We start from the raw sequence: 16,628 nt of genomic DNA, 5'->3' as shown, positions 1-16,628 counted from the left end.
CATAATTCAAAATCATTATTGGAACGAAGAAGCAACCTTAAAAAATATTCTACTCATACTACTTAAAGCATCCATATACAAAGTTATCCGAAAAGGCTGTAACATGTCTTCATTGCTCTTCAACTTGTACTCTGAATAGAAGACTTAAAAATATACTAGACAATTGAATTGATGATTGATGATTTTGAATTGATTCAAAATTGTCTCGATCAGCATAAGGCATTCGACCACATGAAACACGACAAACCAAATATGACAACATCGGATAGTCAATTTCTCACAGGAGTCAATAGAGGTGGACACTGTCTCCACTCCTTTTTAAATTATATTCTGAATCCGTTTTCCTGGAGGCCTTATAAAATACAGAAATGGGAATAAAGGTGGACGGAGAACCTATTAATAACATCCGATATTCTTAAGTATCGTTTTATGCAGTTGATCGTTGAAGGAACGAACAATGGAAGATGAGGCATCGGACAAATCGTTCAAATATAAAAATAACATCACTATATCACTCACCTCTTCCTGCTCATTGCAATGCTTATACAAAAAGAAAACGTAATTTTAATATTAATATGACTACAAACAAAAATAAAGTATTAATAGCAGCTTTGAAAAATAAACATGGATTTTCTACGCCCACTTGGTAAAGAACGCTTTTTGCCTATTATTTGCAACGAAAAGTTACTGAAAAATCTCACTTTATCACCAAAATGCCAAGCGTAATTACTAAGAGTACTTAATAGTTACATTTTAATAAGTGGTAGTAGAAAAAACATTGACTGTATCACGAGCAAAAAGAGGCATTATTGCTCTCGAATAATAATTACCACGTGTCGCCACGTACCATTTCATGGTAATTTTTACTCGCGAACAACAATGTATCACTTTTCCCTTCAAATACAAAAATAAATATTATAAGCAGTGCAAAGCATTTAAAAATGAGTTGCTTGGAAAATAACAAGTATGTACACTTACCTGATCTAAAAATTCGGGCTCCGAAGCCGAGGCATCCCATCGGTTATTCAGGATGAAAATGTTAGGTTTGGATAGCTTGGTTGATACTTTGTGGAAGAAGTTTTTCTCCTAAAAATCCAAAGTCAAACATTAGATTATATAATAGTGTGCAAATTAGTTAATACAGTTTGCTCAATGACAAACCATCATCAGCGGCATCATGCTCGTTATAAGCCGAAGCCTTCTTCAGAACGATTCTCCATTCACCCCTATCTCTGGCAACTCTTCTCCATGCTCTAACTTCCAATAGATTTTAAATCATTCTCGAGGTTGTCTTGATACCTAAGTCTCGGTCTTCCTTTGGCTCTTTATCCCATCGGCCCTCTTCGGTCAAAAACTTTTCTGACTATTGCACTTTTCTTTCACCCGATTACATGCCATATCCATCTAGGGCGTGGTACCTTAAGGCATTTTACGTCAGGTTCCTTAAAACTTCTACACAACTCAAAAGTTGTAACGCCTGCGCCGTAAACATTGCTCTTTTATTCCTCTATACTTCTTAGGATTTTCGCTCGAAATATTTAAGCAGTTCTTGGTTCTTTTAGAATAGAATAGAAATGTGCTTTATTGTCACTGAAAATTATACAATTTTATGGACAAAGCTTAACATAGATTCACGAAAAAGATATAATAACAATAACAAATACAATTTTATAAAATTAGATAAATCGTCAATAAAAAAATATAAACAAGTTAAAAAAGTGAAGTAAAAAAACAAAAACCAATATATTGCAAAATTACTATAAATTGCAAAATTGAACATACAACATAATATAATAAAACACAAACAAAGGAACTAATAAGTTTAAGCTGCTGTATGTGACACCCAAATATAGATAAATACACTTTAGTTACTTGTACATTACTGTGATTTCTTAGTTAGTCATTAAGAAACTCTTCTACTGAATAATATGGTCTTTTAGATAAATGAGCTTTTGTCATTTTACGGAACTTGAGAAAGGATGTTGCAGATTTGAGTTGTAAAGGGAGATGGTTGTATAGTTTTTTTGCGGAATATAGTATAGATTTCTTTACTAACTCAGAAGACGGGATCGGTAAATAGACATCAAAAGTTGAATTTCTGGTGGAGTAGTCATGATGAGGCCTTGCTGGAAAGACATGCATGTGTTTACGAATTAAGCAAACAGTTTCTAAAATATACAAAGATGGAAGGGTTAAAATTTCGTGATCTTTAAAGTAACTTCTGCAATGGGTTGTTTTTCTGAGGCCAAACAGATATCTTATTGCTCTTTTTTGTAATTTGAAAATAACATCAAATTGGGCAGCTGTACTAGACCCCCAAAAAGGAAGACCATATCGAAGATGAGACTCGAATAAAGAAAAATATGTTATTTTAGAAGATGCTAAATTGAGTTCCTTCGAAACAGATCTTATGGCATAGCAGGCCGAGGCGAGTTTCTTACTTAACAAATCGATATGAAGGGACCATTTGAGGTTGCTGTCTAAAAGAATACCAAGAAATTTTACAGAATCAACGGTAGAGATCTGGCTGCTATTCACAAGCAGGGGTTGAAGAGCACCTTTATATGATAATGCTACCGTTTTATCCACGTTAAAGGAGAGTAAATTAGAGTCAGACCAGGTTTTTATCGTAAGAAGATCAGAAGTTATAGTTGCATGAAGAGTTGCAATAGTTGAGTTGTTCCAAGTGATACTGGTATCATCAGCAAAAAGAAAAATTTTTCCATCGATTTTTAAATCAGTGATGTCATTTATAAAGATCAGCAAAAGTAGAGGACCCAATACTGAACCTTGTGGAACTCCACATATAATGTTTTTGAGACTAGAGTCAGTATCATTTGCTCTAACCAATTGTCTCCTATTATCTAAGTAAGATTGTAAGTAAGAAAATGTGATTTACACAATCAAAAGCTTTGGAATAGTCACAGAAAACAGTGGCAGTATAAAGATTATTGTTTAGTGCTTGGTAAACCTCGTGAAGTACAGAAAACATGGCATCAGTTGTACATTTATTAGTTAAGAAGCCGAACTGATTTTGTGATAAAATATTGTTATCAAAGAGAAAGGACATAAGTCGGGTTTTTATGGGCCTCTCAATAATTTTGGAGAGTACCGGTAGTATGGCAATAGGTCTATAGTTGCAGGCATTAGATTTTTCGCCACCTTTATGAAGAGGAATAATAATGGCTGTCTTTAGGCACTCTGGAAATTTACCGTTTTCAAAGGAATCATTAATTAGTGACACGAGGAGTTCTAACACATTATCTGTGTGATTTGAATAAGTGACCACGTTTTTGCTCTATATTTATGTACTGGTCTGATTATTGTTTTATATACTGTCACTTTAATTTTTCCGGATAGTTTTGTTGGCCTGATAGACCAGTTGGCAAGCACAATTCTTCTTTTAATTTCTTCGCTGATGTTGGTCTTTTGAGAATTTATATTTAATCCCAGTCTCAGTGCAGACACCCTTAACGACAGGAATGCTTCAATCATGGACTCTGTAGACCTAGGTATGATGTTGATGTCACCTGCATATCCGACAACTTAAACAGATTTGTTAAATTAGTCGATGTTAATGCCATTTGTGTTAATCTGGGACTGTCTTCGCCCATTTTTGCAATGAAAGGGTCTTAAAAGATCATTCTGGATTTTGACAATGCTCGCTGCTTCTTTGAGTGTAAGTTCAGTTGGTTGAAAAAGATGAAGCAGTATTTAAAATTCTACTCTAACTAGAAGAATTTTATATCTATTAACTGAAAAGGTAAAGAGAAAGAGGTAGGAATAACTATAAAGAAAAGAAAGTCATAGTCAAAGAAAGGAATACTTGGGTCACAATATGAGGCACAATAAATACAGAGTACTACAGCTAATTATCCGAGGGAAAATAGACAGCAGAAGGGGTCCAGGGAGGGAGATACTTGCGGCTTCAAAACTTGCGGCAATGTTTCTGATTGACATTTGCCGAATTATTCAGATATGCCGTAAGCAAAGTCAGAATAGCCATGTCAATTGCCAACGTCCGGACCGGACAAGAAGAAGAACACATGAAGAAGAATTAACTGAATCGTGGCTATATCGGAGAATTCATAAAATCCCGTAGACTGACTGGGTCACAAATGAGGAGGTCCTCAGAAGAATGAAAAAGAGCCGCGAGGTACTGACCACAGTGACCACGGTTGCAAAAAAACATGTTTTTTTTTAATTTTAAACAAAACAAACGTGTTTTTTTGTTTTAAACGTTTTTTTAAACATGTTTTTTTTTGTTTTTAAATTGTATGTTTTAAACAAATAAAACTTGTTTAAAACACATGTTTTTTTGTTTTAAACGTTTGTTTTTGCTTTAAAAATGTTTTTGTTTTTAAATTTTATATTTTAAATAAATAAAACTTAGAAGAAAACATTGTTTAAATCATATTTCCCTAAACATAATATTAATTGGAAGTGTTTGATCTATTATTATTATTCTACTAAATAATAGATAAGAAAACCAATTGCAAAATTAGGAGCTACTGCCTGGGGAACCCCAGACTATTTACTATTTATAAATCCGCATTACAAATTGGCTATTGCAATAACGTCCATTGTCAGTTATTTTGTGCTGTTTCTGGTGGTGCTTAGTGTTTTTTTTAAACATGCAAATGATTTGGTGACCCCAGCTCATTTTTTGACAAATTTGCTTAATCATCGCTTTATTGTAAATAAACTTATCATCCATCCATTATAAATTATCATCCAGAAGCATTTTAGATTATTATTATTACCAGGCAAAGTGTGTACCCTTTACTCCATATGTTTTCTAAACACCTATATTGAGAATGTAAAACCATTGGCATGGTGGCGTTCTAAGAAAAATATAAATAGGTATACTACAGCATTGAAACTTGCTCAACAGCTTCACGCAGCTGTTGCATCGTCAGCCAACATAGAAAGACTCTTCTCATCATAAGGTTTACCATTCCAAACTACGTAATCGGCTAGGCAATGTCAAAGCTGCTAAGTTGGTTTCAATTTTTAAAGAGCTTAATTCCATCAGTGATGACGTGACTGATTTAAATTACAAGATTACTATGAGTCTGAAACAGTTTTGAGAAATTGATTAACTCTTCTTTGCAAAATATTTTCAGTTTTCCAATTTTTTTTGTGTTCAGATTATTAATAAATAAATAATATATATGTTAAAAAGTTTATATAATGTATTTGAGAATTTTTTTGATGTTATATTAATAAAGAAAATGAAAAAAAAGGACTTGTTTAATTTAAGTGTTTTAAACAAAAACTGTTTTAAACATAAGCAAACGTTTAAAACATGTTTAAAACAGTTGATTAAAACAAAACAACCCTGACAGTGACCACCATCAAATCTCGAAAGTTACAGTAATTCGGACCCATTATGCGAAATGAATCCAGATATGAACTACTATAAGCTATTCTGCAAGGAAAATATTTGGAAATCGATATCCAAGAAAAAGAAGAACAACATCCTGGTTAAAAACCCTCAGAACCTGGTTCAACACAGTATCTGTGCAGCCTGTCCGCGCTGATGCAGAGAAGATAAAAATTGGCATGATTATCGCCAACATTCGCCACGGATACGCACATCAAGAAGAAGAAGAAGAACTAAGTCATAAGCGGCTTTGAAATCCACTAATATGTGGTGGCTATAGACGTTGAACTCTACAAGAATCTGCCTCACTTTATTTGGTCCGTTGTTGTCGGATATCCTCTCACTATTCGTTTTCAACAGGAAGCAAACAAAAATAGAATCAGAAACTTTCCTTTTTTTTACGCGTCTATTTATTTTAATCTTGTGAGTAATATAATTTTATCAACAAAAAAGTAATTAATATTGAAAAAAGATTTCAAAAAGATTTTTGTTGATAATAATACTTACGTTGTAAAATAATACTTACTGTTACCATCAAAGTGGATTCCGCGTTAGCTACCAAAACAAATACGTCAGCATCTAAACAGTGTTTGTCAATCCATTCGTCCAAATTTGGAGTGACGTCCACTCCAGGTGAATCGACAAACACGACATCATCTCGAAGTAGAAGGCACCTGTTTTTCGGCCAATAAACCTTGACCAGGGATGATTCGTTAAGTTTTTCTTTGCATAATGCATGCGCCAGTTGTCCTACAGATTCTACAGCACAATGTTCATCTGAACCTTCTAAAACTAGATACGGTTCATCTGAAGGAGCGCCCTCTACCTGAAAATACGAAATAGGCGATGTTAAAATAATTATTCACTGAATACTAGAATATATTATGCAATAAATAATAAGATACTGGGAAAAAGGGAAATCAGCCAGGAAATAAAAATAAATGTATATAAAACAATCACAGTACCAACTCTTCTATATGCAAGAGAGACATAAGTTACAAATAAAAGACATGAAAGTGCCATAAATGCAGCAGAAATGAAGCAGCTGGGAAGGCGAAGCTGGACAGGGAATGGAACGAAAACATCAGAAACGTTCTAAGACAGGAACCGATAGAGAGAAAAATTGGAAAAAGAAAACTGAATTGGTTTGGACATATAACTAGAATGAACGAGAAGAGAAGATGAACATATAACTAGTAAAGAAAGTGGCAGATGCCAAAAAACAGGGGAAAAGAAGAAGGAGCAGACTTAGAAAGGAGTGGATGAAACAAATCCAGGAAATCGGGACCAAGAGAGGGAAAACAATGCAACAGATGAAGGAAATGGCAGGAGACCAGAAGACGTGGAAGAAATGGGTAAAAGATGGATAGGTGACAGCAAACTCCGACATTCTTATAGGGCATAAGGACAACGAGAAGAAGAAGATAAGATCTTCTTCTGATTTAGCAAAGAATTGCTAAAATACAATCTTGCTTTCTTGGTCTTTTCTTCATATTTATGCTTTGGCATTTACTCACTTGTTCTCCTTTCTGACAATATATTTGAACAAAACAAAATTAATAAAGTGAACTTACCTGTAAGAAACAATTGGTAGTATGACCAATCCCACTAGGTAAAATTTTATCTCCCAGCATAGCATTAATTACAGAACTTTTTCCATTTGATGTTCTGCCGAAAAAGGCGACTTTCATGTGATCCCGCTGTAATACATCTCTGATACTGTGTACTTTGCTAACATACTCTTCTGTATTCTTTACTTTTTCACTATTCACTATCTTTTCATCCTTTTCAATTTCTAAAAAATTGGAAATTATTTAAAAATCCACAAGGAAAAAGTTTTCCTGCAGTTGGCTGTATACCATGTACTACAGCAAATCTTGTATAAAAGGTATATTTAAAATCCCTAAAAAGGGCTACATCACAAATACATAACTAGTTTTCGACTGGTTTACCAGTCATCATCAGTGCTTACCTAAAGCCACAATATTTCCTTTTCATCTTCAGCCATCGAATCACTTTTATCTATCCATAACATATGTATATAAATTATTGACATCATCACCCACATACATCCTCATTAAATAAATTTTCATCTACATACAACCTATCATCATATTTCTACATAGGACTATTCTCACCCTACCTTCTCAATCTGTCATTACCAACTTAACACTCATCTATAACAATATCAATCTTAATTTTCTTTCTGGGTCCCGTTCCTGTTCTTCTCTTATTAATTTCCCTCACAGACACCCCATACCCCCAGTTCCTACTATGATCATCTCACGACGGTTTGGTTTCTGGACCCTTAGAGATCCGGGCAGCCTGCAGGGGCTTTAAGAAGTGGTTGCCTAAGTTTGAGCTTGTACTCTCTTAACGATACATCCTCCTAGATTATTTAAGACATTTTACACATCAGTTACCCCCATTGTGATTTCCTTTTTAAACTTATATAAATACTAACAACTGTCAATAAATCTGTGTAATGAGGTTTGCCTACCTCCACTGACGGTATACGTAAACACAATATTTAATTACAAAACCTAGTTTACTGAATTTTAAATGAGAATTTTCACAATGGAGTGTGTTGTTACATCATTTCTAGTTTTAACATCTATACACCATAGTCTTTAAATATGACAGGCTAATTTTTCAACTTCCTGTGGAACTGTCATTTCTGTCCTGTCAACGTTCGGAGGTCTACATCCAACTCTTTGTCACTGTCACTTGCTGCCTGTCTTCCACCATGTAATCAAGTCACACTACAGCTCAGATGTTACCTGGGGCATTTTGAGAATATTTAAAACATACATGCTTTATTTGGCATTTTAAACCGATGTTTCCTTAACGGACCATGTTTATAGGGATTTGACCCTCATATTTTTGTAAAACTATATTTTGGTGGTTAGGATGTATAAACTTTACGTGAGTATAACCGACAGCTTTTTTAACCGTAGTCAAAATTTCAATCTTTGCATTATTTTATCTGGTTATATTCATTTTAGGTAAGCACTGATGATGACTGGTAAACCAGTCGAAAACTAGTTATGCATTTGTGATGTAGCCCTTTTTAGGGATTTTAAATATACCTTTTATAAAGGATTTGCTGTTTTTTGGAAATTATTTACTTTAACTGTAACTCAAACCTCATGTATTAACTTACCATGCATATACTGGACAGTATCCTCGACATACTCCTCGATCTCGCCAAATATATCATTAATCTTCTTCTTCGCCTTGACGAATATCTGCAAAGGAGAATTGTCAAGTGGGATACGTTTTCCTCGTTCTGTCAAAACGGCCGTGACGGGTGGTCTATTGTGTGGTCCGTCACCACCAGACATCACGGATATTGTGCGATTTATATAAGCGGCCATATCATGCGTGCTGGTATTGTGTACAACAAACTAAAGTTCAAATACAGTGAGACACACTCAGCATGCACTGGCAATCATTCGAAGTAACTGAAACATAAAAAAATAATAATTAAAAAGCATTCCACTACCGTATTAAGCTAAAATTATTCGCTACATTTGTGAAGCATATAAATTGGTATTTATATTTATATGATTTTAAAACTTGCATTTTAAGTAATCAACTATTTTAAATGGGAAATAAGCCACAATTTTACTAAAAAATGATTTTATTAAGGTTTCGACGTCCAAATCGGATGCCAAATTATGCTAAATGAAACCAATTGTGTCGTAAATTCCTCGGTAGAATGCAGTAGGATGTGGTTACCCATACTAAAAGAGGAAGTCAATAGAAAGAAAATACCAAGATTAGTAAGTCAATAACATATCGAGTTAGTACATATTTTATATTTTAGTATTACTTATATATCTATGTATTATTAATATTATGTATAATTTAAAATAACATATGTATGTTAAGGTCAGAATTTGGTATTAGTTTTGAGAGTAAGACCTAATACTTACGATGTCGGGATAGTATCACAATGTTTATTCCTGGTTTTCCCTCGAGGTTTACTATGGAATCTCTAACACGAGAATTTTACTGTCACCGTTGCATGTGGTTATCTTTTTAAAGACAGATCACATGCTATGATTTTTTGTGAAGGATATTCTTGGGTTGGGGTTGATTTCATCTAATTGAATGAACTATCTTTTAGTAAAGTCGTCCCAGGAACGCAACTCATAAATATTGGCAATATCACTTTAAAGTCTTCTACTTTAAAATGTATAATATATGTCTGAATTGCCGATATAAATGAGTCAGATTAAATAAATTATTAAAAGATTTTTTTACTAAGCAACAACGTTTTTGTTTATTAATATTTTGTATTTTGACAACGGCATTCGATTTGGACGTCAAAACGTTAATAAAATCATTTTTTTTAGTAAAATTGTGGCTTATTTCCCATTTAAAATAGTTGATTACAAAAATGCCACAAGGAAATAGCTTCAGAACAACATTGCATTTTAAGTCCGTTCAAGTGAAAACAAGTCCTCATACAAGGCCTTTGTGATGATGCAAATAAGTCCGCTGATCTCTCTTGTTCAAAACAAGGTGGTTACCGCAAAAATCACATCCTTAGGAGAATCCACAGATTTCAATGCATCGCTCAATATCAAACCAAAGACTCCGACCCTCATACTAAAGCTTTTTTCCTTAGATGAAATGTGTCACTAACAAAAGTGACAAAGTCCTCAAATCAATAGGAATAAAGACAATATTCAAAGACAACATTCCAATCACTATTCTTACATAGGCCAAACCAATAGTAGAATCCAGAATGGGTTTTATGAATATTCCATTTCAGGTCAACATTATCTTCATACAGGTCACAAAATTGAATTCAAAAACTCCAGAACGATCGCGCTCCCATCCACTTCTATAAACCAAGAATTATTCGAACCAACTGGCTAACTTGTGACATCTTTGAAGATTGGTTCCATAAAAAGTTCATTCCTGAAGTTAAGTCTTAATTGAAGAAGGAACACGAAAGGGGCTTCTTCTTGTGACTTATGCTAGAGCTCATCCCAATGAGGCAGCCATATTTTATAATCTGACAATGTAAATTTCTTTGATCTTTGTTTTCTAGACAATGATCAATTGATCAATCAATGAATCAGGCTGTTATTGAGACAATGAAACACCTCTACTAAAGATAATTTATAATGAACTTGTTGGACGAAGTTGACCTGATGAAGTTTTGGGAATCATTCACCATCAATAATAATAATAATAATAATATCGTATGGCATTTTTGCCGGGGAGATCCTTTCGGATAGTTCCAGCGCCAATTACATCTTTAACCCTGTTTCAAGTAACTAGTGTCGATGTACACTAGCCCATTCACCATCAATGAAGCAACTGTTACAATGATAAATGCATGGAGTGCATTTCTACATATCTAAGAAGTAGTATAGTAGTACAAATCTACATATTGAAGTAGTTTTTATTTTTCTTGTTATTATTCATGTTTATTTATTTAGAAATCTGTTTTTTTTTCTATTATCTATATTTTTATGTAATTTTAATGTTAGTTTATCTTTTATGGTATGTGTATGTATCTATGTACATATAAAAGAAACATAAAATCACATTATCTGTGTTTTTCTATTATCATCCATTGCTTCAACTACACAGCCGATTTTACCTACATAAGCACTATAAGCAGATAAAAAATATTCCTTTATTTCACGAAATTTTGCTCATTGTTTTAGATAGATCAAGATCGCCATGAAGTTTTTACGTTTCATTTGTACATTTTAATTCAATTAGTGAATGTCAATGTTCTCAAAAAAAAAATTGGGAGTTAATGAAACCAGTAAAAGTGAGCACAATATTAGAAGAAGAACATGATTTCAAGTTATAGATACAGGTCAAAAGAACTACAAAACTTTAAAAGGCATTGGATTTTATCGTCTGTCAATAACATAAATTTGTATTGTATTAATTGTGTTTTAAGTCTGCTTTAGACTATACCTTTTTTTGTTAACAGAAAATGGTATAACAAAAACTTACATGAAATGATTGTGTACAATATTAATAAAAGTAGTTTTTTGTATTACATTGTCACATTTTGGTATCAAAATATGTTATGTGATTCTGCGCATTACATGCTAAAAAAGTACTTTTTTTATATGGTACATGTACAGTTAACCTCAATTTTCTTCTTCTTATTTTCTTTTAAGAATATTTTAACCTCATTTTTCTCAACATTTAACCTAGTTAGTTTTATCTTTGATATTTTATATTACAAAGATTAAAGATATATTTTATATGGTTGATAAGAAAACTCTATTATTATCAGCTGCTTCCATTGCAACATTTCTTAAAAGAAAAGTTAACCTTAAAAGAACCAATGTGACAGTATAACGAAAATAACCTAACTGCGCATGCCTGTGTACTAAAAATTGTTATGAAATAGGACATGTTCTAATTTGTATAACATTTTCTGTTAACAGATTTTGTTTCCTGTTTTACATTGTGACAAAACTTAGTATACCATTTTCTTATATCATTTTATGTTATAGTCTAAAACAGACTTTAGTGTTAAGGCTGTATGACACTATGCATTTTCTTGTATCATTTCTAATATCGTTTCTGATATCGTTTCTTGTATACATTTTCTTGTATCATTTCTTGTAGGTACATTTGTGCCCTGTATGACACTATGCAAGTTCTTGTATCGAAAATTGTATGAAATTCGGCACGTGATTGGTCGATATTTTGTTTGTCACCCCATGTCACGTTATGGTAGTACTGCATCTACAGCTGATTTTAAGGATTTTATAAAATTTATAAACTTTTAATTAACATTTTAATGTTAACCAGAATTTTACGTTGACTGTTTGAGGTTGAATATTTGTGTTTTTATTTTGTTTTGAATTTGTGCTAAAATATTTGCATTAGAATTATCTTCAATTTGATCCAAATTAGGAGCTATTGTATTTTGTAAAAAATTATGCACCATGAAACCTAAATTTATAGTTTGAACTTTACTAGGAGCTAAATATATGGTTATTAGTAGAACAGTAGTCCATACCAAACGGTATATTAAGTATCAATATAAGATTTATAAATAATACCTACAAAAACACAAATAAACTCATCAATACATGATCCCATTTTCATTTCAGCCGCCATTATGAGTAAGTAATTATGACATTTTAGATGTTTTACCAGCAGGTTTTACGTTTTTGCTCTTTGCGCAGAAATTGGCGCAGTTCTTGTACAAGAATCTGTGTCTGACTCAAATTCTTGTATCGTTTCTGATATCGTTTCTTGTATCTGTGTATGACACTATGCATTTTTTTGACATATCAGAAACGATATTAGAAATGATACAAGAAAATGTATAGTGTCATACAGCCTTTTGTATTAAAAAACTGTAAATAAATTAAAATAATTATTACAATGCATTTAATTTTACTCCTACGGTTTTATTATTTTATATGAGTTAAGAAAACTCCAGAATTGTTTGGCATCATAATGAATATTTTGGTCCAAATGAGAAACATAAGCTTTATAACACTCTCTAGTTAAGTTTTTACATTGGGTGTGTAAATTCGAAAAAATCAATGTAAGTAGTTGTAGTAGTAAAAACAAAGTATTAAGTAGAATGAGAATTTTTGAAGTTAATTTGAGCCTCCTTTTTTCCAATATGATAAGTTTGAGATAGGTAATGTACTAGATACTAGACAGTTGGGACAGATCAGTGAACCAAGTATAGCATTTTTACACAAACATATTTGAAAAGAAGTTTTTTGCTTATTTTTAGGAGTCATTTTAAACTTTTTTTTCTCAGGTAAACTTGTCAATTAAATTAAAAAACAAACCTAATAATGATGAAAAACTGTGAAATAGAAAACCACTGGTGAAAAACTTTAAAATCAATCCAGTTACAAATCTGTTTTAACACATTACGTGCCATGCTTTAATCAGGATAATAGTCTCAGGGGCCATTGATATCCACAGCAAGAAAGTAAGTCATATGTGTATATCAAAAATGAGCAACGTGGTCCTGGCAAAATATCTGTGTATCTCATATATGAGCGACACAGCATGCAATGTGTTAACATATATTTGATATGCCACTGAGAAGAGTAGAATACCATCAATCAATGCAGACAATACAGATGTAATGAAATGCCTTTTGGAACTTGCATACAAGAGAACTATTTTATTTCATTCTGTAAAGTGTTAAATGAATGACAACAACTCTTAAGAATTCTTAATATTTGTTATAAGTCATTTCTTCTTTGACACATTGACAGACAGTGCGTCAAATGTTAAGCAAGTGTTGTGACACTATATTTATTTTGCAAAGTAGAATAGGGAAAAATGCAACATCTATAGATATTGTATCACATTAAATCGATGGAAATTAGACGTCTATACATGTTCTGTCCGTCAACGTGTTAATTTGCATATTTGAAAAGTGGCAAAATAATATTTTAATATCATATAATTAATTGCAAATGTTAATCAACTGGGTATCAATTACTTAGTTCTCAATTTTACCTCCAAGTATAGTAGACACAAGATCAAAGATCTTCCATCTGAATATCAAACAAGGATATAACCACCCTGAAGTATATTTTAGTAACAACCTGCTAAGTTTTAACCCATACCGGAAATATCTCTATACCAGGTATGGAGTTAAGCCAGTTTGAGTGGAAGACTCTAAATCGTATTAGAACATCACATGAGCTGTGCCTGCATCACTATTCAAATAATGCCTGCTGGCATAATCTGGTAGCATGATTCCAGTGCCACAAATACTGCACTGGAACGGATTAATGATCTCCACACAAAACTATAATTTAGGGGCTCAGAGCAACAGTGGCCTAACCCCAAAAACGAAGTTTTGAGATAAATGCAATCTTTGCATTCTTATGGGATGGCGCTACTAATTATATAGCGCTATTTAGGCAAATATAGAGGTAGGTTGTGTAGACCCTTGTTAATCTGAAGATTTAATGTTGCTGTTTTTGTTGATACAGTGGAACCTCGATTATTCGTCTCTCTATTAACCGTCACCTCTGTTAACCGTCAGGGTCCATACATAAGTTGTTATATTGACTACATAAGTAAAAATTTAGTCATCAATTCATTTTGTTTGAGCATTGCGATAAGCCAAACGAAATTAGTTGAAATGTACACGTGCAGTAATGCCACCACCGCATTTTTTATGTAAATAAGTTTTGTTCTTATTCAGGGCTCTGGATTAAATTTCAATTTAAATAGGTAATGATAAATGATACCATGCTTTTAGAGTTCTATTTTTAGAATCGCAAGCCGAAAATAAAATTGCACGGCACAATAATTATTAGATTTGGTGATTTTACATCGATTACGAAATTCAGCCGTTGCAAAATGTGAAGTAACAATAAAACAAACAAAGATTTCGGAATATTTTAAATCGAACTGATTCGACTGTACTAACATAAATACCTCTTTTATTGTCAAATAAAACATACAAATACAATTTGAGAGCTATAATGTACTATGAACTTTTTTTTTAATGTTCTGTTAACCGTCTCTTCGATTATCCATCATACCCTTGGTCCGGTGCCCTGACGGATAATTGAGGTTCCACTGTATATTAATTTAAAAATGCTCAATTTGTGGCTTAGGCCACTATTGCTCTGAGTGCCTCAATTATGAAATAAGACTTATTCCTGTCTCTGTCACATAATTTCACACACATTTTATATATATTAATTAATTAAAGGAAGAAAAAAAAAGGAATAAAAATCTGATATAACCCATACTCACTTGAAAGACAATGTGAGCATATTTTAATTTTAATATCTAACCAATTTGTAAACTGTGCCAAACCTGTGCACAGGAAATATATGCAGAGTTAAAAACACAAACAAAAAGGCTAGGAAATTAACACAGAAAAAAAACAAAAATAATGATACAGACGAGAAGAAAATATAGTTCCACAAAACATTACACACATGAAGATGACATTGAAACGGTTGGAAAGTTTACATACCTGGGAGTAGAAATATATGCCGACAGATCAGAAGATGGAGAAATATGAAAGAGAATAACACAGGCAAACAGAGCTTATTTTGCGCTGGAAAGACATAGTAAGCAGCGACTCACCAGCACTTTTAGAAGTCTGTGTATGGAGAAAAGCAGCCACAGACAAACAAGGGTGGAGGCAAAAAATAAAGGAGGCCAAGGCTCAGTTGGGGCTGTAGTGGTGTAGAAGAAGAATTAATCAGAAATGCAGAAGTGCATTAAAGGAAAATATTCAAAACTACACCATGTCGACATAGTGTAGTTTACCTCCGAGGTCCAGATTTGTTTTTGTAAATATTTATATTTGTGTTTGTAATGCGATATAATCATTTATAATTATGTTTTGTATTTAGACAACATCTGATTTTGGCATCAAAACGTTAATAAAATTATTTTGTTAGTTAAATTGTGGGTTATTTCCCATTTAGAATAGTAGATTATAGAAATGCCACAAGGAAATAGTTTCAGAACAACATATAATTATATTGTCCATGTACGCACTACGCTAAATAAATAGCTTAGTTCTCAATAATAAACACATATAGGATAAAGATTGTAAGTACACCACAAGCTTATACATAGGTGAAAAAGTAGCTATACTTTAGTAGTAGTATAATGCGCAATTTAGAAATTAAAAGCGATAAAACAATAAAATCACAAGTATACACACAAAGACGATCTAATCAACAATTAGTAGGAACATGCAAATAATGTATTATGAAATGAGTAACCTGATTGTTAGTAGACATTTTCCAATCACCAAAAACTCTTTCCTATAACAAACAACGCTATTACTAGACAAAGAATTTCATCTCACCGATTTCAGTAGAGCCGACTTTCTCAGTTTTTCCAAATAGATAAAAAATTAAGGGTAAAAATAAACTTGGCAGACTTTGCCAAATTTATGACATTAAGTAATCAAAATCTCTGTTTTCGATTGTTTGCAGATGACACTCTAGATCTAATCAAAAGTGTTTTTTCGATGATATTTTGGTCATTATCATTGATTACGTAATTAATAAATAATAAAGATGATTTTTCAGCACGAGTTTTGCAAATTACAGAGCTGCTAACTGACAGATTTGCTATTTGCTTGACTTTGACATTTGGTCTAATGGAATTTTCACATTTGTTCAAAATTTTCTTAGATCAAAAAGTACCACATATGGTGTGTGTGTGTGTGTGCAAGACCTCAGCCACAATTATTAGCGAATCAGCTATGAGGAAGTTTAAA

General features: G+C 32.7%; 1 protein-coding gene across 2 annotated transcripts in view; it reads right to left on the bottom strand.

The window, feature by feature from the left end:
• LOC126880594 (transmembrane GTPase Marf) overlaps window positions 1-16,508 on the bottom strand; it is a 39,419-nt gene extending 22,911 nt beyond the window's left edge. The window contains exons 1-5 of one of the 2 annotated variants that reach the window (XM_050644550.1): window positions 16,212-16,508; window positions 8,550-8,850; window positions 6,961-7,181; window positions 5,913-6,212; window positions 979-1,086 (exon numbers count right to left, since the gene is read on the bottom strand). In XM_050644550.1, the coding sequence (XP_050500507.1) occupies window positions 979-1,086; window positions 5,913-6,212; window positions 6,961-7,181; window positions 8,550-8,763 (843 nt within the window). In that variant the 5' untranslated portion in view covers window positions 8,764-8,850; window positions 16,212-16,508. Of the gene's footprint in view, window positions 1-978; window positions 1,087-5,912; window positions 6,213-6,960; window positions 7,182-8,549; window positions 8,851-16,125 lie in introns of both variants that reach the window. The other variant, XM_050644551.1, reaches the window with a different exon arrangement.
• Between the last annotated feature and the right edge of the window lie 120 nt (window positions 16,509-16,628).

Source organism: Diabrotica virgifera, chromosome 2, assembly GCF_917563875.1.
Source record: "Diabrotica virgifera virgifera chromosome 2, PGI_DIABVI_V3a".
Lineage (NCBI taxonomy): Eukaryota > Metazoa > Arthropoda > Insecta > Coleoptera > Chrysomelidae > Diabrotica > Diabrotica virgifera.
Note: the sequence above shows the minus strand (reverse complement) of the source record. Positions and strands in the feature narration are given on the sequence as shown.